The 22,753-nt window shown below is 41.0% G+C and overlaps 1 protein-coding gene across 2 annotated transcripts in view; it reads left to right on the top strand.

The window, feature by feature from the left end:
• Positions 1–12,711, top strand: part of LOC308185337 (chondroitin sulfate proteoglycan 4-like) — a 38,470-nt gene extending 25,759 nt beyond the window's left edge. For both annotated transcript variants that reach the window (XM_080573303.1, XM_080573304.1), the window contains exons 8-10: positions 3,174–3,346; positions 6,346–6,529; positions 7,056–12,711. In XM_080573303.1, the coding sequence (XP_080429429.1) occupies positions 3,174–3,346; positions 6,346–6,529; positions 7,056–9,109 (2,411 nt within the window). In that variant the 3' untranslated portion in view covers positions 9,110–12,711. The remainder of the gene's footprint in view (positions 1–3,173; positions 3,347–6,345; positions 6,530–7,055) is intronic.
• The last annotated feature ends 10,042 nt before the right edge of the window (positions 12,712–22,753 follow it).

Raw genomic sequence — 22,753 nt, 5'->3', positions numbered from 1 at the left:
AACAAAAAATGAGATTGTAGCAGCATGATCTTCTTCAGTCGATATAAATGAGATTCACATAAATCCACTTAAAAGGCTTATTAATCTGTGATTTCAGTGTGTAAGGTTGCCTCAGGCACAGGGATTTACAGGAATTCCATCTTAAACCAAAGATGATTGTAAGAAAACTGTGCATGATACTTCTATAGAAGGAATAGTTTCTAGATTTTCTGTCCATTCTCCAGCTTGGAAGATAACAGTACTTCCTTCAGCGCTGCAGGCTGTATTTATCCAAGCCTACAGTTTCTGCTGAATTGTTGCTTGCCTAGAGTTAGCAGAATTCCCTTAGTGGTTTTAAAAAGTACTACTAGCTTTTGTACCTGTTCTCTTTCTGATATTTTTAAAGACATTCTGGAGCTGGACAGGTTTCAGTGGTACTTGCTCACTGTGGAATGACAATTAAAATGGTGATGGTGCCAGTTGCTTAACTCCCACACATAAAGACAATAGCCAGTGTTTTGCTATATTTTATAGCACTGTGGGAAATGTTAAGAGACAGCTTGAAGAATCTTCCCTCTAGGGAAGTAAAACTTGAGTATTTTCTGAAGAATTTGCCGTGTTTTCATGACTGGGTATAAACTATTTTCTCAAGCATATTGTTTTGCAATTTTATAACAGCATGTACTGCTCTCTTCTTTTGCATTGAATATAGCAGATTTGTTTATATGGTTTAGAGATTTCTTCTGTCCAACAGCAGGTCATCTTATTCAGTGTGCTCAGTAAACACACTGATAGATACATGAGTTTGTCTTACATACACTAAATAGCTAAAATGTGAAGAATTGCTCTCTTCAGGGAAGCAATTGACTGAAGAAGGAATGAGATGAGTTGTGCCTAGAGAAGAAAAAACATGCAGGTATTCAGAAGCAGAGCTGTCAAGGCCAGTCAGCACACATGATGATCCATAACTATTTAGCAGTGATAGGCAGAATGCTCATACCAGAGTAGTTTCCCAATTGTAAAAGTAGGCAGTAAAAACAGAGGCCAAAATTATTAGGTACTGATAACAGCATTACGCCGTTGTGTTCTGCATGGATACATTAGCTTGGCCCTACTCTGTCACCCATCCCCTGTCTTTGATTCTTTCTGCAGAACTTGGGTGGTGTTATTTTGTGATCTCTCTGCTCCTACGTGGGGGAATAGGCAGGCTGTGCTCTCACTTCCCTTTCCTTTACCCAGCCTGCTGGCTGGCAAATAACCGTCTCTTCCCTGTTGAGGTGCTGGACCAGAGCCGAACCACTGCAGGTGCTGGAGAAGGTTTTTCATGTCTCAGGAGAAAAGTGTTCATCACTCACAGGAGACAGTTATATCTGGGGAGGTTCCCATTTCACAGGAGAGTGTGGGAGACTTCAGTGTCCACGGCCCTGCTTGGTATTTCAGCCTCTGCTGCGCAGTGAAGTCCCTCATGGTCAAGCCGCAGCTCCTGAGAGAGGTCAGGGCTGTTGGGAAGGACCAGGGGCTTTGTGAAAACTTGAAGTAGTTATATCCATCAGTACAGTGTAACCATGTTTGCGATTTACTCTGTCTTAATTTGTTATGGCACTGGGGCCTGATTTGCATAAATGAAGTTATTGAGAAATAACTCTGCAGATACACGTGGTCTGATGAACTTTTGCTCTCTGTTCTACATTCCTGATCACATCTGGTGTAGACTGAACATGTGGACATGCTTCCCTTTCTGCCTGTCACATAGAAGAGGGAGAAGAATAGTAGAGAGAAAAGAAGGGAGACTTCTTGTATTGGATAGTGTGAGAGGATTTTTCAAGCCCTAAGGGACTCCTTCACTTTTCTAAGCAATATGGATACAGAGTGGCAGGGGAAGGTAAAAATGGGAAAACAGCCAGAAGATTTCATTTTGTAATAGCAACTCCGTTTCAAAGCAGATGTGATTTGAGCCAGGGCACAGCTATTTGTAAACAGGCAGAATCCTGAGATTATGGGTGGCTTGCAAAACATTTGCATTCTCCAGTTTGCTTACTCAGTCCCTCCTCCAACCTCAGCCCCCCACTCCCCCGCCCCTGAATTTTACAGGAGAAAGATCTTATTTTGGTTTACTCATCTATAAACACTGAGCTTAAGTGGAGATGGATTGATAATGAAAACCTGAAGGATGTGTATTGCTAGTGTCTGAAATTCTGCATTGATACCTATAAAAGCTTGTTGATGAGGAAAAAAAGTGTAAAAAGGGAGGCAGAACTGGGGTCAGGGAGAACAGGACTGTGTGAATCTATTGCTCTTCTAAAAGTATTAGTAAACATCAGATTTAGTTTTCTGAGTGTATATCATCAGGAAACAGTACATCAAAAAATCACTAAACCAGTCTTTTTTTTTTTTTTTAATTTTATTCTAGGAAACTATTAGATTTGGTTTTATCACAGCTATGTCAAAAATTGTCGTGGTTTGGCTAAATTCCAGAAAGCTCTTTATAATCTTTAAGTCAGAAGGTACTGGTTAATGCAGTGCTGTGTATTAAAAGGATCCCTCAGTCCTCCATCCATCTTAATAATACTTTATTTCAGGCCATTATTTCTATTGTACAGTGTCCTTCCTATTTGTTTAATTCAGTATTTACTTTTTAAACTTCATTTAATGAAAATTGTCTTTCATATTAATAATGAGTTGTTCAAGTTTCAGATAATAATTTATTTTGGTTTGGGTGCATTCACTAAAAAATTTGCTTTGTTAAGGCTTTTCTCAGCCAAATCACCCAGCCTTCTGTGGGCAACTGGGATTGCTAAATACATCGCCAGTGGTCACTTCAGCTGGAGTTTGAATTCAGTTCTAGACATGTAATACAGGGACAGGGCTTCTTACATGTGCACTACTCCTTGCTTCGGGTTGCCTTTGCAGGAACTAGAATTTAGCAATTACATGTGCTGAAGAGAACTGTACTTTTTCATTGCTGTAAAACAAAGATACTTCATACTGATGTGCTTTTTGATTGAAAACATTGTGGAAGAATTGTGTTATTTGGAAGTAACTGGAAAAAGGGTAAACCTGCTGATCTTACAAAACATTATTAAAATGCTAAATAGAATAACTAGATGAAAGGGTGATTTGTACATATAAAATTTTACCATTTTGTGAAAAATTGCTGTTGCAAATCTAAGGTACTTTTAATTGATGGTTTTTAGGTTCCAGGAAACCTATTTCACAACATGATCTGAAAGCTGTAACCAGTGATGTGACCAATGCAGGAAACAGAACTATAACTTTTATGATTGTAACTTTCCCCAAACTTGGAAGGCTGATCAGAGTAAATTCTGATAATACCACTCAGGAAATCCTCAGTTTTACACAGTCTATGGTAAGCATTTACTTTATACTGGATAGTTCAGTGGTAGATTGTTACTTCAAAGGGCATCCCAATTGCTTTTTCCTTGCCTGGTCCATTTATATCTGTTTAGTAACTGAGCATATGTGACCCATCAGTGCGATTGCCCAGATTTGCTGTGTCATTAAATATCTGGCATGTAGTAATGAATGCAAGAAGAGCCTTTGTTCCCCTCTCTATGGATACTAGCAGAGTCTTGGCAATTTTCACTGTTTTGCTTGTAACGGTATTTTTTGAGAAGAGCTGTTTTGGTGCCGTTAACCGGCAGTCAGAGGTTGGAAGCCCTGACTTTCTGGCAGAAGGAGTAGCCTTGTGCCGTATGAAAAGTCCAAGTAACAGATTCATTTCAGCTGTGCACAGTCCTCATGGGTGTCCCCAGGAGGACTTTTATTGACTTGATTGGCTGTGATATTAAGTGTTTAAAGAATCTTAACTGTGATACAGGGTCCCGTACTTGAATGACTAAAACATGGCAGCTCATGTAACTTGATGGAAAACATTCTTTTGCAACTGAAATGACTTACGTCTGTGTGCTGAGTCTTAATGTAGCTGTGTGCTCTGCGCACTGTAAGTTGTTCTCAGAAAATCTTAGCAAGGGAGATAAAAGGAGCTCGACCATCTGACTTTACAGAAGGAAAAGTTAAGAAACAATTTGGATTTAATCTACGTTTACAGATTTAAAAAGTGACTGTTTGACCTGGTAAATGAAATCATTAGAAAATCTGTTGTTTAGAAATAAAAACTTGACCAACAAGACCAAGAAAAAAGTTGGCATTCTTATTAGTTATTACCAAACTTTGAAACAACCTGACTAATGACACTGTTTTCTTCTGTTCCTAAAATGAATGTTTTTTATGAGCATTAAATGAAACAGTTAAGCATGTCAGACAAGATCTTTCAGCTGGAGTTTTGAAGTTTAAATCTCTTTGCCTACAGATATAGTCTACATATGTTTATTTGATAGTGCCATGTCAGAACATGCCACTTTTTCTCTATAGCTTTAATTCTTACTAATGTGTAGATAACTTTGCTTTGAACTTTGTAAATTGTGTAAGGATCTGAGCTGTAATAATGTGTGTGTGTCTTTTCTCTGTTGGAGGTATTTGTATTGGCCACTTTTCACTTCAAACAAATAGAACTAAGTGATTTATTGCAGGTAAAATTAAGGTATCCTAACCAGCTCACTGTTTGTTCTGGCAGAGAATGAAGAATAAGAGGAAGAAAAAAGATCCAAAATAAACTTTCACTGTCTAGTGTGTTATAGCCACATGAACTTAAATATCAATGAAAAGATGACAATGATATTGCAAGCATTGTATATTCTCCATTACACAGAGAATAAGAATTTTGATTTCTGTTTGGTAATAAAAGGCTTGTAAATCTGATTTAATCTGAAAATTTTTGAGTTAGTTTTGTTGTTTGGCTTCATTGGCTTCATTCTGTATTGTAGAACTTGGAATTTTACTTCTGAAAAGTAGTATGCAACTAGATTAAAAAAGAATTTATTACTTTTCCTGAGGTGCATCTTCCTTATGTCCAGTGGCTTATTGCCTTGTGGCCAAAAAAAAAAAAAAAAAAGATAAAATAGAAAAAGAAGCTGAAATCAGTATTGCATTCCAATAAAGTTTTTCTAGAGCAGTTGCCAATACAAGGAAATTAATTGTTCTTTAAATTCAATTGAATAACAGTAGTTCATGAGTTGTTTTTTCTCTCGGACAGTATGTTCTGTGATAACTTAGAAGTATTTTCATTTTGCAGCAAGCCACAATTTCATCATTACATTTAAAGTCATATCAGAGGTAAACATGGCGATGCTAACCAATTCCATTTTCTTGTCAGTGCAGATATTAGCATGGACTTGCGACTTAGTAAAAAAAATAGAAAGATTAACAGTTGATAAGTAAACACCACTGAATTGATAGGATGTCATGCCTATTCTTGTCACATTAATTTGCTTTCTCCAAATTGAAGTCCTAGAGGCATGCTTTGGAAGGTTATCTTGAAACAGCACAGCATTTTAATACCACTTCTGTATGTTTTGTCCCATAATAACCATTAAGGATTAAATCAGTATAGGGAAAGCATAAACCTGGTGAAGTGCGTGTAGGATTTTATCACATCAGTCTGAATTCTATGGACAGTATGGTCAGATGGTTTTGAAGCTGGTGAGAAAACTTGCTCCTGGAAGCCTGTTTCCCTAGTGAACTTGGAGGGGTCTGTTTCAGTGGTTTCAGGATTAACTCTGTCAGTAGTTACAGATTCTGTAGTGCTAAAGTGCTTCATCCATGATAGCAGCAGGGATTTTTGGATTTCTTTTTCGTAACTTTCAAGCATATGTCATGGGAACATGTGCTAATAAGTTCCTTCAGGTTGTTTGCGAAGCTGTGTAACCCGTGTTACAAGTTGTAGACTTAAAACTGACACCATCTTAGACAGGGATCTCTTTGGCAACTACAAACTAATACAGGCAAGCCAGGTCAGTAGTTGCCTGGGAAGTTGCCAAGGCTTTAATAGGTAGCTGTCTTTTCTCGAGGTCAGAGAAGAATTACCAGGCAAAGCTGGAATCTAGTGAATGAAATATAGCAAATGTTCTAGTCTTGTGGCTCTTATGAATCCTATTGAAGTTTCAGTGTATGAAGGTATTGATCTTAAACTTCTGGTGTAGTTTCAGCTGATGAGAATCCTAGTATGATAATACTGGCTTTTGCTTTTGGGTCTGAACAGATGAATGGTTATATCTAGCATAAATCTGTTTTTCAAGTATGCTTGTCTGGCAACACTGAGTGTGTTCAAAGAGAGAAATGCAGGATAAAAAAACTTCATAATATAAGCTACATACACAGCCATTGTGTGTGAACTAAGCTACAAAACCCTTTCTTGAACAATGGTCTTGTATTTTTTTTCTCTCCTTACACTTCTGTATTTAAACTTAATCTCCTCATATACCTATTGCTGCCTTTACCCCAAAACAGGTGAATGAAGGTGTGATCATGTATGAGCACTTAGATGCAGAGTCAGCTGGCTGGAGCACAGAAGATTTCTTTACGTTTACTGTCTCCTCTCCACCGTCAGCTCTGGACCTCCAGGTGTTCCATATTGTCATTTCATATGAAATTACCAGGCACGGTCGGAACAGTCGTCTTCTAGCAAATACAGGTAAAGATGCTGTGCTGTTTGGGCCTTCTGATTGTTTGGGATCTGTCAGCATTCCAACAAACAAATGAGAAAAAATGAAAGATAATTTTTCTTTTGTAGCAAATGACTGGAATACTTTCATCACAGAGTGTAGTGTAGATAGTAGTTGCATCACTGCATCTTTAAAAATGCGATTAACCACCTATGTTAGATTCTTCCTACTGCTGTAGTGGGTATCCTCCATTTTGCTGTAATGATAGAGATAATGAAAGAGAGTCATCTGGAGATTTGAGATACTGATATTTCTTTAATCATGCTCTATGATCAATAGAATATGTAATCTCTTACATGCAATTCTATTTTAAGAATAGTGATAATATATTTCTAGCCATGACGTTTGGGAATCAAGGACACCATGAAAGAGAAATATTTGATTCCATAGTCTCTTTTTTGAGCATCATAAATTTTTGAAACAGATTACCTAATTTCTGAAATGTTGCAACTATGAAACAAGCAGCTTCTAAGACTCTCTTTTTCTTTCTACTAGGTACCATAGTCCAGGAAGGAGGTAGAGTGTTAATCAACAAAACAAATTTAGATGCCTCAAATCTGTTGATAAAGCTACCTGAGGTACAGCGCTCCATGTATGAAGTCTGGTATCAAGTCGTATCTTTACCCCTACATGGCGTGATTATTGTTGGAGAAAGAAATGTTACAAAAGAAAAACCTAATTTCTCCCAATACATACTGGACAAATTTGGAATTGTGTATGTGCACGATAATTCTGAATCACTTAGTGACAATTTCACTTTTGCTGTGTGGTTAAACCTAAAGACCAAGTCTGCAACAAAGCCCCAGAGTGAAGTTTTGGAGGAGATATTTAATATCACTGTTGTTCCAGTGAATGACCAAGCTCCAGAACTGAAGACTAAAAGGCTACACTTGAAAGTCCTGCAGGGAGATGTGTCAGTGCTGGGGTCAGAGAATCTGAAAGTTGAAGACCTAGATAACAACCCAGCTGAGCTTAAATACACCATAGTTAGCAACCCCAATAATGGTTATTTAGCAATGAAGAGCAATCTCAGTGTCTCTATACAAGATTTCACACAAGCTGATGTCGACAATGGTATGGTTTGGTTTGTACAGGATGGCAGTGCTTCCTCTGGCGTGTTTTATTTCAGTGTGACTGATGGTAAACATCGTCCTTTATATAAACTTTTCAGTCTTGAAGTAATACCAATTGCTCTTGTCCTGGTCAACCTTACCAATGTTGCACTTCCACAGGGTCAGACATCTGTCACTATTACTAACGTGCAGCTTTCAGCTGTCTCAAATGGAAAAAGCACTAATATCATGTATGAAATAACTCAGCCTCTAAAGAATGGGCACCTGATGATTGGAAATGAGAAGGTTAGTAAATTTGAGCAGGCAGATTTGTACTCAGGAAGACTGTCTTACCACCTGACAAATCTCACTGTGTTCAAAGAAGTACTGGAGTTTATGATATTCACTGCAGAAAGTAATCTGACAGGACAAGTACTGAACATCACAATGAAGCCTTTAGTGCAAGTTGTATCTGACATGCAGATTTCAAATAAAGCAGTGTATAAATTCAGAAGCAGTGACCTGGATGCTTCTGAACTAGCTAATTTAACAAACAGTAATCCTAGATTTGAAGTGTTGGTGCCCCCATCTCATGGAAGAATTGTAAAAAAAAGATTTGTGAATGATGCAGAGTTTGAAGATATTCAGACATTCACCCAAGCTGACATCGAGAGAGGTGTTGTGCTTCTTGACATAGATACAAATATGACAGAAGTTGATCTGTTAAATGATTCATTCACATTTATGCTCAGGGCAGATGATGTTCAGCCTGCTGTCGGCCATTTTGAGTATTCCATAGTGCCATATAGTCCTCCACTTGGGCAGGGTTTTACAGCTGAAGTGCCTTTCATAACCAGCACGACCACTTTAAAAATTCACAGTACCTCAAAGGATGATACACCAGTTTCCTCCCATAATGAAGAACCCACAGTAGCACCACAGAAGACCGTCCCAAGCATGTTCCCAGATCAGAATCTCTGGGGAAATCTACACGAGGAAGGTCCATTGCTGAATTTAGCACTGGGAACGAGGGGATCTGCAGAGACTGAGACCACAGATCGGGCTGATGCCAAGAGTCCCAGAGAGCAAGCAGGTGAAAGCAGCAACCCTTGGTACATCATTATCCCCCTGGTCCTGGTTTCTGTGCTACTCATCATTGCTGTTATTTCTGTGTGCATTTTGCTAATGTGTCAGAAGAAAGAGAAGGCAAAACCACTTGTCAAAAATCAAACGGATGTAATCCTCAGTAGTCCAGGTCATTGTCTGGAACGAAGCTTGACTGTACCTACTGTTACGGTGACCCCTCTCTTGAAGGGAGCTGAGCAAAGTACAGCCTCGACACCGATGGCAGTAAGACACGAACAGTTACTTCCTACAGTGGTTGCTCCGACTGTAGAACAGGCTTTGCAAAATACCTGGTTAAACCTTGATCCTGAAATGATCCAGTATTGTCGAAAAACAAACCCAACTTTGAAGCGCAATCAGTACTGGGTGTAGTTCATGGTCAGTTTTGGTCATGCTAATTGAGATAGAATGGAAAAGAGAGTATACATTATTGACATATAATTTGTTCTTTATTATGCTTATTTATTATAAGTCAAATGATGCACTGTTTGTTAGGTGAAACCCAAATACCTGCGAAATAATAATAAAAATCTTACTGGTTACAGAGGCCATAAAATAAGATTTCCAGTTCACACTTCAGCAAAATTCCCACCTAATTCAGTGCAGAATTGGTCACCGTAGATTTTGAGTGCATCCTGTGTATACAATATTTTTTATTTCCCATGACAGGGGTAAAGTAGAACCTTCTGTTGTGGATTATGTATATTTTAACATAATTATTATTTTGAAGAACTAAGTTTGCTATAAAGATTTTGTGTACTCTCCTGAACTGTCATTTCTATTGTAAGAACTTTCAACTGTTTTTACAAGTAATTGTCAAGGTGCTAATCTCTTTAATGTCATTTTGACCTGGAGGCTGTTCAAAGGCCAGTACTAAAGAAACAAAGCTGTGTTATTTTGCCAAGTGTTCATCCGGGTCAGCAAACTTGAAATCTAGAATTCATCTCAGCGATAATTCTACAGCAGTGGCAGTGGATAAGTGTTCTGGTAAAACATTATGAGGTGTTTTCTTTTTTGTTGTTTGTTTGTTTGTTGCTTTTTTCTTTTTGTTTATTTTGTTTTCCTTATTTGTTGCTGAAATCTAGTCTTTGATGTCTGCAGACTGGTAAAATGCATCCGTGACCTCTAAGCTACATGGCAAAAACTATGTATCTGACTGCCTGTCTGCTGAATTTTCTTTAGCCTTAGGTTATGTCTGGAAGTACATATCAAGTTTTCTATTCCTGACTAAGGGCGAAATTCTGCCTTCAGTGAAGCAAGCACATCTCTCTCTGGAGTCTGTGAGTTCAGCTAGATGACAGCAGCATCAAGTCCTTTGCTGCATACCAGCATGTGTTGAGGAACTAGAGAGAGAAACAATGCTGTGACTAAAAACACTCCCTTCTGAAGTTTTGCAATTTACCCTTCATCTCCTAGAATGTAGATCAAATGTGCCTTATACCCTATGACAAGTACTACCTACTCTAATTTAGCTCTGCTAATAAAATGTGCAATAATTTCTCTGTAAAGGGGATATTTTTATATTTATGGAAATCCAAGCTCAATAGTGATATGCAGTCTCCTGTTAAGGTCCGTTCTTTCTTCCACTGAAAACTGCAAAATTCTTGTTGACTTCAGAGGACAAATTGACCGCTGAACATCTCATCTATTTTTGTACTTTGCTTTTCAGCTTCTAATTAGCTTGCCTGTAAAAACACTGTGCTCATACTGAGATGTCTCACTGCTGCATTATTATTATTCACACTGGAATGGCATTTTCATTTGAGCCCAAGTACTGCTGGTCTTGCTTTTATGGAGTGAATGTATGGGACTGAACATCCTTGGTGCTATTCATTTCATGGTACATATTTGTTGTTGTTGCTGCTTGATTGTGTTTTTGACATTTATATATTTCAGCTGAGGGAAATTTTCGCCCATGAGGAGGGCCAGACTAAGTCACTGCTTACTGCTGTGTCCCAGGAACAAAACACACGACCAGTGGGGGCAGGCCTTCTAATCTTTCCCTCTGCCACAGGCAGCCTCAGTTGGCGCATTTTGAAGCAGTGCGTTGTTCAGAGCCCACTCCCAGGAGAGAGGTCAGTGTCTATGAGAAATATACAGGACACATCTTCAGCTGGTTGAGTTAGTACAGCAAGAGTGAGTAAGGACGTGAACCCTTTATATGCTCAAACTAAAATATATTTGAACCCGAATACACAGTTTTATTTGTGTGTCATTACCATTTTTCCTTGGTGCCATTGTAAGCAGGCTTGAGCTCACCCAGCACTGCCAGTGTAGAAGGCTGGGATGTTGAGATGTCCCAGATGGACTGCTGCAGCCCTGTGTTATAAAACTCTCTATATAGACCTTTTCCACTTTTCCAAAGAAAATCTTTGGGACCTTTAGAAACTCTCAGTCAGAGGGGTGGTACTGTCAGCTATTGAAAGAACACCCCAGCATCCTTTGTGGAGGTGCAGTTGCACATCTCCTGCCATTTCCTGAGACCTCTTCTGCTAGCAGCAAGCAAACAGCAGCTTCCTCCAGATCCCAGCTGTCAGTGGAGCATTTGCAAAACCCTTCTTCCAAAGCCTTTTAGCTGGTAGCAGGAACCCGATCCCTTTGTACCTCCTTCAAGGCTCCACTCCAACAAGGACTAAAGAACTATAATCCAACACTTCCTGGACACTTAAAGAAGCATGTCTAACACTTCTCTACCACTGAGACCTTCCTGTCAACAGCAAAAGAAGTCATACTCCAACACCTACCGTGAGATTAAGTGATGCGTTTCCAATGCGGTACCAAAATAATGCTGCTGGAGTCTGGTGACAAAGTCCTGTGGACCCCTGAAAAACTGAATATAAATATGGAAGTGAAATACGTTGCTAACTATGTATCATTGTAAAGACGAGGAAGCCCAAAGCTGCTGCGTTCATTGTGCAGTGGAGATGTAACATAAGGCTGCTGTAACGATAATGGCAAAAAATGAGATCACAGCATAATATTGAGTGAATCAAAATAACAGCAATGGATTTAGCACTCCAGAACTGAATGGACCTGCTGAATGTCTGTATTTATATGCCCAGAGCAAGAAATTGTACATGAAAAATACTGAAAAGGTTGCAGAATTTGTGCTGGCTCTTTTTTATGTAAGAGTAATGGCCTAAACCATTGTTCTCTATTTCAGAAAATGCTTTTGCCTGTCAACAGATGTTCAAGTAGATGTTCAGGCAGTATGGAGTTGTATTTTGAGTATTGGCTCAATTTCAAAAGCACTGAGATTTATTTTGTTTTAATTATTAAAAACAATGTAAAGGCCTAATTCATCAGTGAAGTGTGCCAGCAATCAGTTTGCTCTCTCAGTTGGTGCTGCTGTGATACAGCGTTGCCATAATACCTGCCATACGTTGGAACATTCTGATGAGAACTCTATATGGAGAAGTATATTGTATCAGTGGTTACTGGGTTTCATATAAAATATTCTATTGCAAATTGTATTTGATCATTACATATCATTTTTACTTTAGTATCCCATCCTGAATCTGTATTAAAAAAATTGAGTGCCTTCATGTAAGCTCTCCCTGTGGACAATACAGAATAGTCTCTGGCAGAGGAGAGTTCATCTTTTTTTTAACGTAGATATTTAATACAGGTGAGGTGAGCTGTTTTTCTGAGGTGCCCATCTCTTCTTGTCGACTCTAAATGAGTAAGTCTCATCCTCTGTTTCCCAAATAACTATCAATCAAAAAAGTCTGCTGGAAAACAAATGATTTGTACTTATGGATTCCTTTTGTGATTCCAGGAACATAGTTAGTTTATGGTCAAGATCTGGTTTGAATTTTTTGGTTGTTTCCTTAGCCCTGCAGCTGTGTGTTTTATTTCATGAAGATGTGGTTTATGAAGGAATTTCTTACCAAATGGAGTTTTAAACTGCAGCAAAAAAAAAGTGCCTTGAAAATATATATAAAATCAATAAATTGTTTTGTTTATAATCCACACAGTTAGGTTTTCGTGTTTTCTTTGAAGACCTACAAAGTACTGCAACACAAGAAGAGAACAGGATCCCACTGCCGGTAACAGTGTTCTAACGAGCTTTCAGATGTTTCTTTTTTAAATTAGACACGTGCTGAGGTCTGTGTTGTGCTGTGCCCAGCATTGTGCCTCTAACATAATGCACATGGCCGGAAAAAGAGAGAAACTTCATCATGCATCCACCTGGCGGTGTGCAGCACTGGCATGAACATAACTTCAAAATTAACACATTCGTTTGAACTGGCTCAAGCAGCACTGTGTTGGGTGTATTTCAGGATTAAATTTTTTTTCTCTTTCAACGCACTTGCTTAGAAGGTCTTAAAATATCAGTTTCTTAAATGTTAATATACTAGTGCTGGCTTGTCTCTCTTTCGTAAGGCAGTAGAGAAGCCTCTCATTACCTGTCAGCCATTTGCCTCAGTAGTGCTGAATTACTAAGCTGTTTCAATATTAATTGTGGGCCCAGTGTCTAACCAGATACTGAGAAAACTTAAGCAGCTGGTCTTACGGAATAAACTTGTGTGCATCTTGCTTGGCTGCCTCTCTGGGGAAGATCTGAGCATCTGAACTCACACTGTGAGAGTCCTGGCCCAGTACTAGAGCTGATTATAAATCATTCTTCAAATGTTTTAGGTCAGAAAATGCTGATCAGTTTGAATTCAACAATGAAAAGGCCTGATATTGTTCAAATAAATTTTCTACTCCAGTTATACAAGAGCAGGATTGTTAAACTGGAGGAAGAAGGACAATTTGAACAATTACGTGTTTTAGGTTGATACAATTTTAAACTTAATTTACATTAAAGCTGCCTCCCAACTTCAGGATACTAAATTAAGACATTATTACCCGCTTACCACATTAAATGCTTTGTTTGAGCTGTTTCTCATTTTTATTTAATCAGAACTCAGATGGTTTGTGGTTGTTTCTGTAACTTGAGATGAGGAATTTCTTTTTTGAAATGTCAGAAATTTTGGTGGCAGCCGGAGAGCAGCTTCCCCTGCACCATGATGCAGCTCCTTGACTGTCAGCAAACATAGAAATCCATAAGCACCAGCTACAGCTTTTTCTGCAATAGCCTGTTAAGGCCTGAGAGGCCAAATTCAGGAGTGAATCCACTTCAGTGTCCTAAGCTGCAGGCCTACATTCTGCTTGCACCATTTTTTTTTCAAGTCCACCCTCGTGATGTTATGTTGAAGTACATTCTGTGAATATTTTTAAATGGGCTGAAAATAATTGTCCTGGCATATTCAATGGAAACTCTATTAATTTATCTTCACTTGTTCGAAACAATCATTCCTGCCAGAGCTTGCGTATCCCAAATGCAGTCCCAGAACAAAATGTTCTTTCATTGCAACTGGTGAAATCTATAGTTCCACATCTGTTTGTAGGGAGACTCAGTATGGTGAAATGCTTGCTTTGCACACTCATTTCCTCAATTCCAGTCTTGCTTCTTAGTTATTTTTGTGGTAATGCTTTTTATGTGCTGGTAACCACTACCTAAACATGAAGTTGTTTGCAGACTGAGGTTTTAGCTGCCTCACATTTTCATGGCTTCACAGAGAGGCGTCAGATCTCATAAATTCATTGGGGAGAAATGAAGATTGAGTTGACTGAGCACTGGTATGGAACGGAACTGAGCGTCAGAGCTTCCTGAAAGAGTAGAGGCAATAGATCCGAATAAATAAGTTCAATTAATAGCAGATGACTGATTAAACTTTATCTTACATATCAACTTTTATGTATAACACAGAAAAACATAATGCTGAGTGAGATTCTAGAGAAGATTACAAATAATCAGAAGCATCAAAAGTGTGTATTTTATATACAAGTATAAGCTCAAATATGTATAAATGAGGTTGAATCAGTAAGGCAGAGACACATAGAAAGTTGGTTTCAGACACGCAAAGCCACCAGGGAAGCTGCCTTGTTAGCAGGAGCACTGGGGAAGATGTTAATTAAAATCAGGTAGCTAGGAGGACAGGACAGAAGTGAAATTGCTGGGGTAGATGGGAAGTTTTAAAACCACAGAAGGTCATTTAGCAGTAGAGCCATGGGCTTGTTTGAAAGGCAGAGGTGGTGTGCTGAGCTGTGCCTGTGGGAAGAGAGCTATGACACGCCACAGGGCTTGGGGAAATCACCTCACTGCCAGAGAAGACCTGGAAACAAGATGACAAGTTTTCTTGACATTCAAGGAAAAAAAGCAGTTTAGCTTTTTTTTTTTTTTTTCTTTTTTTTTTTCCTGCATCTCTTTGTGGCTGACATAAGATTTAGTTGAATTAAACCTGCCATGGCATGAACATATTGAATGTTGACTTAGAAAGGCTGTCAAGATGTCCAGCTGTGGGGATTCATCAGATCAGATCACTAAAATCCTTCCTTATATAACCATTGCCCAGTCTTGCTGAGCAGGGTTGGACAGGGTATAACAGATATTAAAGCCTGTTGGCATGAATATTGCCTTAAAAATAGAGCTACAGTGTTCCCAGTGTCTTGGTCAAAGTGCAGAAAGGAGCAGGGTGAACTTTCCTGGGGTTTTGACTGATTGTAATCACAATTACTGATTAGTGGTAAGTATTGTTAGTTGTAAATGCTGGAAGGTGTTTGAAAGCGTGGTGATAAAGGTCCTGACTTGGAGCACTGAACTAATGCAGATGGAGATGGACCTGAACTTGGCCCCTGAAAGAAATGAAAGTAGCTTGAGGACTATTCACATTTACACATGGCTGCACAAAACACTGTTAAAGATCAGCTCTAGGACTAAGATTAGATTAGGTGTAGAAGCAAGCAGAAGTGGTACGAATTAGCTGGAAGAGCAAACAGCTCCCTGCTTCATACCGTCTCTTGGTCAAACAGGATTATCCAGCCACAATCCTATATGTTGCTAGGAATGCTGCAGCTTAAGAAGCAGTGAGACAAGTTACCGATTTTCCCACCCTAAATCACCTTGCTCCTGGTTGTAAGACTTAGGATCATTTAGTCTTTCCCCTTCGTGCTAATTCCTGGGGTGCTGGGATATCTGTTTGGTAGTTCTTGCCTCCAAGCATGGGATTTGGCCTCAGAAGCCCAGTACTTTTCTCTGTGCCACCTAAGAGCCAGCAGAGTGGTCATAACTGTTGGTCACCACTGAATGGAGATGTGTCCTGCCCTAAGCTGAACGCACAAGTTACACTTAAAGACACGTTATACCCCATTCCCATTTCTTTGGTTCCCAAGCTACCTTAATGTTTCTAAAATGGTGGGTTTGGGATGTCCCTCTCAGCAACTAAGGGCAAAGTCTTTGCTCCGTGAGACCTCTCTGCACCGCTTCAGGCGGCAGGGAGAGGTCCTCTCCTGCGCCCCGGTGAGCACAGCTGCGGAGGAAGGAGGTGCTCCGAGGGGCCATTGCGTAGCAGAGCTCCTTCGCTCTGGTTTCACAGATTTCCCACTTCCACCTTGCTGGGAAATTCTCAGGCCAACAGCTGTGACCAGAAGGCGGTTCTTTGCTGAGAAACCTAGACATACTCAGTTCCTGCTTTAGATTTTAACTTCCTTTTTGTACTTTTAAAAAACTTTTAGTTATTATTATTCTTTCTTTTTTATTACGAGGAAGGCGTAGCACAAATTGAGAAAAAGAATTTTTAAACACATACATAAATCAGAGCTTTTGCCAGAAGAAATTGTAATAATCTATTTGTAAACTGTGCATCACCTCCCAGGCGTTAGAGTTACGAGCTATGGATCTAATAGGTCTACATATCTGAACTCATCTTCGCCCGTTACCTCACCGACAGTGTCTGTCTTGGTCAGTTGTGATTATTGCCATTTCCTTCAAACAGTTCTGGCTGCTGAGGGAGAGCATTTATTTGTCTCCACTATGGAGCTGTCACACGGTTTAATGTTCACTGTTCACAAGTCGCCAATACACGTTACTTTTCCTTACGTAAGAGTTCAGTGAGAAGCAGTTCCAGTGCATAGATTTTGTAACAGTAAGTTTCTAATACTCTGATGACTGAAAGGTTTTGTAGCTATCCTCCCAGGGCTGACAAGCATGGCTGCTGTTGGCAACTTCTCCAACCTTTATTCCTTTGGGGAAAAAAGGAGACCAACTCTTCTACATATAGTTAACTCTTCTACATATAGTTAACTCTGTCTTCCAGTGGAGTTGTTTTAAAATAAGTAGCAATAACCACCTTTTTTGTATTCCTTCCTGATCATGTGAAATATAGATGCTTTTCTTTCTTAGCATTTGATATCATCCATACATGAAAGCAAAAATGATGAAGCTGGTTGTTTGTGTGACCTCTACAAACAGGTGAGACTACAAACAGGTGAGAGTGCGACTGCCCTTCTGTGGGAAGTGAGGAGCTGGAGATATCCCTTGGGTACCACATGGGGAAGTCATGCTACTGGTTGTGCTGACAGCACATGCTTAAGAAATGTCAAAGGTGGATCTAGCGAGTATCTCACACAGCTATTTTATTTCCATTTTTACAGTTTCCATAGAGGAACGGAAGTTGTTGCTTTGTTTGCTTGCTTGTTTGTTTGTTTTTCTACCAGGAGGCATTTATATTTACAAAAAACTGCTCTGAGTTCAACCTTTTGTCCCCTTCTGGAACAAGTGACACAAGTGACTAATGGCTTCCGTACGAGCACGTGGCTCGGAGCAAAGGAGACGCCTGACGCAGGGCCTCTGCAGCCCGCCCTTGAAGACTTCCCAGACACAGGAAATGGCCTGGTTTCTCACTCACCCTGGGCAGACACGCAGGACTGGTACGTCCTTTGAAAATCACAGTGTTTGAAACACATGCAGCTACACAGCTGACTGGTAGCTTGGCTGGTTGGAAATACTCCTCTGTGCCAGTTTTCTTTTTCAAACCCAGCCCAGAGAGGTCTGTCACAGGGGGTGAAACAGGAGTGAATGCTGTCGACACCAGGATTTTGCTCTGCGTTAACCACATCCACTGTAAAAAGGATGAACATCTAACGATTGCTTACTGCATTCAGTTTTGGGCCCCTCACTACAAGAAAGACACCAAGGCCCTGGAGCATGTCCAGAGCAGGGCTATGAAGCTGGTGAAGGGCCTGGAACACAAGTCCTACATGGAGCAGCTGAGGAACCGGGTTTGTTTAGTCTGGAGAAGAGGAGGCTCAGGGGAGACCTTATTGCTCTCTACAACTGCCTGAAAGGAAGGTGTGGGGAGCTGGGGGTCGGCCTCTTCTTGCAGATAACTAGTGACAGGACTAGAGGGAATGGCCTCAAGTTGTGCCAGGGGAGGTTCAGGTTGGAAATCAGGTGACATTTCTCCTCAGAAAGAGCAGTCAGGCACTGGGACGGGTTGCCCAGGTAGGTGGTGGAGTCATCGTCCCTGGGGGTGTTCAAGGAAAGGCTGGACCTCATGCTTAGAGACATGGTTTAGTGGGTGATATTGGTAGTAGGGGGATGGTTGGACCAGATGAACTTGAAGGCCTTTTTCAACCTTAATGATTCTATGATTGTATGCTTCATTCAGAGGTAAATCGGGAAAAGGACTTGGGTGTCACTGCACCTGCTGCATCATCACTGTCCAGAAAAGAGTGGCACACATCAGCATGCATGAAACTATGGGGAGAGGCTGCCATCACACTGGCCAGTCTTTGGGCTTGCCTTAGACTTGACTCTGGGCTGGGGCCCAGGACTAGCAATTCAGTGTAGAAAATGACCTGAATTTTTCATCATTCTGGCAAATTTATCCACCAGTGCAGCAGTGACAATGAAGCTAGACAGCAATAACATGTCCCAAAATCTCTCAATAGTCCTGTTTCTGCTACTGGGCATATAAATGCAGCAGCTGAAGAATAAGCAAAGTCTTGGCCCCTTGGTGTAGCCTGCACCTTGGCTAGGTTAACAAAGTGAAATACAAGCTCCCTTGCCACTGTGTTTGCAAACCCCCTACACTCAAGGAAAGTGGTGGTGGTGGCAGGTAGGGATGGTTTTCATACATGTAGTGACTGGGGCATCCATGCCCCACTGGGGAAATCTAGATTTAAATCTTATTCCTCCCTGACTGAGAAAGGTGTCACACCCACCTCCTAAAAACCCACTAGTTTACAGACCTCATTAATTTATTTTTTATTATATACAAAACTGCTAACTGCCAGAGTGGCGGTGTCTGAGCATTCAAACACACAAAGGCATTGCATAAATGTTCTTCTCCAGAGAACTGCCCTTAGATGTTAATGACGGGCTTTTTTACCCATTGTTTTACAGCTTTTGATGTTTTTGTTTTCTACTTTCAGATAAACAGTCTCACAGAAATCATATCACAGCTTTCCTTGCAGTCTCAAGCAAAGCAAATTTTCTGACATTTTACTGTCACCCAGCAGTTACCCAACAGATACTTTTTCCCATTGCTTTTGCAACAATGCTTACTTTGTTTTCCATTTTAACGAGTTATATTAATCTATGCCTGCTTCTTTCTTGACAAATTGTTTTCCCATTGCAGCTCCAGCTTCTAATGTTATTCTAACACCCGATAAAGAGCTCAGCTGGCAGCAGATGTGAATCCACCATAGCAGATTCTCTCTGTCAGATGTGTGCAGTACGAAATCACTGTTTCATATAATCCATGCTGGTTTTGAGCTGCCTTGGGACCACTTTATAAGAAGGTATTTTGGATTGTTTTTAAAAATACAGGAGATAGCCTTAACAGAACACTGCCTGACCTTGCTGCAGACATAACTTTTATTAGAAGTTGCTTTTATGAATATAGAAATAATATTATAGAATCATAGAATTATAAAGGTGCTGGTCTCAATGTCAAAGTCCCTTGTGACTTCCCATCAGTTTTCTCTAGTCAGGGTATTTCAAAACCTGTTTCTGTATTAATTTGGAAGTGATACAAGCAGATGTATGTGTCTAAGCTACAAATAGATTATCAACGATATTGCTGAGCACAAAGAAGGGAAGAAAGGCCCCTCATCAAGTATAATGAGAACAATATTTAATAGGAAACTGATGTAAAGAACGTTTGGTCAGCTCAGATATTTCATGCGCACTGCATAGCCATCTTTTGCATATGGCAACAACAGTGTGACATGGTGACAGTATGCACTGGGACAGATGACACAGAGTTTGTATTAGTATAATGCTGTCATCTTTTCATAGATTTTTGTAAGCTCCCAAGGAGTTTTCTAGTTTCTCATCTGTGCTGATACTCCTTTTCTGTTGTATGATAGCTAACTAAAACCAGTGGTGATCTGACATTGTAGCCAAAAGTTACCAGTGGTTCTCCTTTCCTTGTCGTCATGAAAAAGGTGGTCATATCTTTAAAAGGAATCACTGAAAGATGATGAACTGCAAGATGAACAAGGCCTAGCTTCCCACAGAGTCGTGTTTTACAGGCTCTGCGTTTCTGCAGGGTCGCCTTCAACTCCTTCCTACGTATCTTGCACAGTGAAGTTTCAGTGTATTCTCTGGCTGATGCAGAGTTACCCATCCTGCCAAATTGGCCAAAATCTGTGTATGCACTGGCCAGATGGCCGCTGCCTCTTCAAACAGAGAAGATGCTGAGTTGACCATGTCTTTCACTCATCAGGAGATACTAAACTGGGCTTCTTTCCTCCTTCCAGCTGCCGTTTTTCATGGAGTTTGCAAGAACATAATATCTTATTGATCTTTGCACCACTTTCAAAGTTGGATGAAGTTGGCTGTAGCACTGATACTGGAGTTGGGAGACAGGTAAATGGCATAGCTGCACAGGGGTTGTTCCCCTAGCAAACCAGGCTAAAAATGAAGAAGGAGAATTTTTAGTTCAAAGAAGTTTTCAAGTGTTGCATATGTTGAAAGACTGAAATGTGTAAAACAGCTACACAGAAGCAATATGCTAGAATGGTGTTCTAGAATGGTGTTCTGTAGGTGGCTGAAGAATGAGGAATTAAGTTCTAAAATGTGTTCTCTGTGATTGTCAAAGATAATGGTACCATGCTGCTACAATTTCTCCTCTTCCCTGTGACACTCTGTGGTGGTTTCACCCATCTGGGCAGCTGAACTCAACCACAACCACACTCTCACTCCTCCTCCTCAGAGGGAAAGGGAGAGAAAATATGATGAAAAGGGCTCAAGGGCTGAGATAAGGACAGGGAGATCTCTCAACAATTATCATAACAGGCAAAAGAGACTCAGCATAGGGAGATTGATGTCATTTATTGCCTATCACTAACAAGTGAGAAACTAGAAGCAAACCAAAAACACCTTCCCCCATCCACCCTCTCCTACCTCCTCCCCCCAAGTGGCGCAGGGGAACAGGGAATGGGGGCTGCGGTCAGTCCCTGACACTTTGTCTCTCTGGTCACCATCACTCTGTGCCCCTGCTCCACGCGGGGTCCCTCCCACGGGATGCCGTCCTTCCCGAACTGAGCCTGCGGGGGCTGCCCACAGGCAGCGGCTCTTCAGGACCTGCTCCCACACGGCTCCGTACCACGGGGTCCATCCCCCAGGAGCAAACTGCTCCAGCACGGGTCCCCCACGGGCGGCAGCTCCCCCCAGACCCCCTGCTCCTGCGTGGGCTCCTCTCCACGGGCTGCAGCTCCGGCCCGGGGCCTGCTCCTGCGGGGGCTCTCCATGGGCCGCAGCCTCCTCCAGGCCACATCCACCTGCTCCACCGGGGGCTCCTCCACGGGCTGCAGCGTGGAGATCTGCTCCGTGTGGGACCCGTGGGCTGCAGGGGGACAGCCTGCTGCACCAGGGGCCTCTCCACAGGCCGCAGGGGAACTGCTGCTGCCTGCCTGGAGCACCTCCTGCCCTCCTTCTGTGCTGACCTGGGGAGCTGCAGGGCTGGTTCTCACTCCTCTCTCTCCCAGGGAACTGGCCCTTATCTAACACGGGGCACCTGCTGGGCTCTTCTTATTGTGGCCTCCCCTGCAGCCCCCCGCTACCAAAGCCTTGCCATGTAAACCCAATACAGGTTGGTATTGAGAGACTGAACTTCTGAAAAACCTGCAACCAGCTTCACACATAACCATGTCTGAAGGAAGACTATAAGTCAGAGTGGAGTTTGTCTCCTAGAAAGCAGTGACATTGACCAGGAACTGCAGATGACTATAGATGACAGCAAAAAAGCAGTTCAACCTGGTCTGCAAAGTCTTGCATTAGATCAAAGACAAGGATAATCCTTGGCCTTATAAGCAGAAGAACATCCAAGTGGCTTAAGGATGAATTATTATCTCAGTACTGGATTAAGAAGAGCAGAAAGGAGCAGATTTTTCCATGCTGTTGTGCATGTTTGGTAAAACAGTTAAAGTAGGAAAGGAATATAAAACAGGGTTATTTGGTGAAGGGGAATACTTGAGGAAATCAAACCTCATGCTCTTAGGAGAAGACTAATAAGTGGTTTTCTCTTCACAGGAAAAAAAGTGACCAAAGTCATTTGCATTGATGATGGCCTAGAAGATTACAATTCTGGAGAAGAGATTTCTGACTACCAGTGACTCTTCACAAAATCAAAACAAAACAAAAAATCAGAGTAAAATTTGAAGCTGACTGTGAAGAAATGATGGGAAACATTTCTGGGTGCAAAACTTAACCATTGCAAAAATATACTTGGCAATGTCATCCTGCTTGTGTTTACTTGAAAGTCTTCAAATTAAGCCTGAAAGTCTTTCTTAAATATATATTGTAGCTCCAAGAGAGTTACAGGCTTAAACAGGCTTAGAGATTTAAATAGGCTTAGAGTCTTAAAATCTATGAATTCATGATAAGCCTTGTCAAACAGAAGTGCCCTAGTGATACAATGAGGTAGAAAAAGGAATGCCAGCAGCCAAGCAAAGGGATCCTGCCCACCTCATCTGTCTGGGGAAGAGGAAATGAACAGGCTGGCATATCTCAGTGCCCAAACACATCCCTGCTTCCTGATCTGCACTTTCTCCCACCCTAACAATCTCCTGCCTCTGACCTGAGCTGTGATGGGAATTGTCTACCTGAATATGTGGACTTCCGAAGTGGTAGGCTGAAAGTGCAGCCTTTCACTAGGCTCTTGCCTAGTTCACATCTTG

The sequence above is a fragment of the Anser brachyrhynchus genome (genome assembly GCF_964034855.1).
Source record: "Anser brachyrhynchus genome assembly, chromosome: Z".
NCBI lineage: Eukaryota > Metazoa > Chordata > Aves > Anseriformes > Anatidae > Anser > Anser brachyrhynchus.
This window is presented reverse-complemented; position numbering and strand designations above follow the sequence as displayed.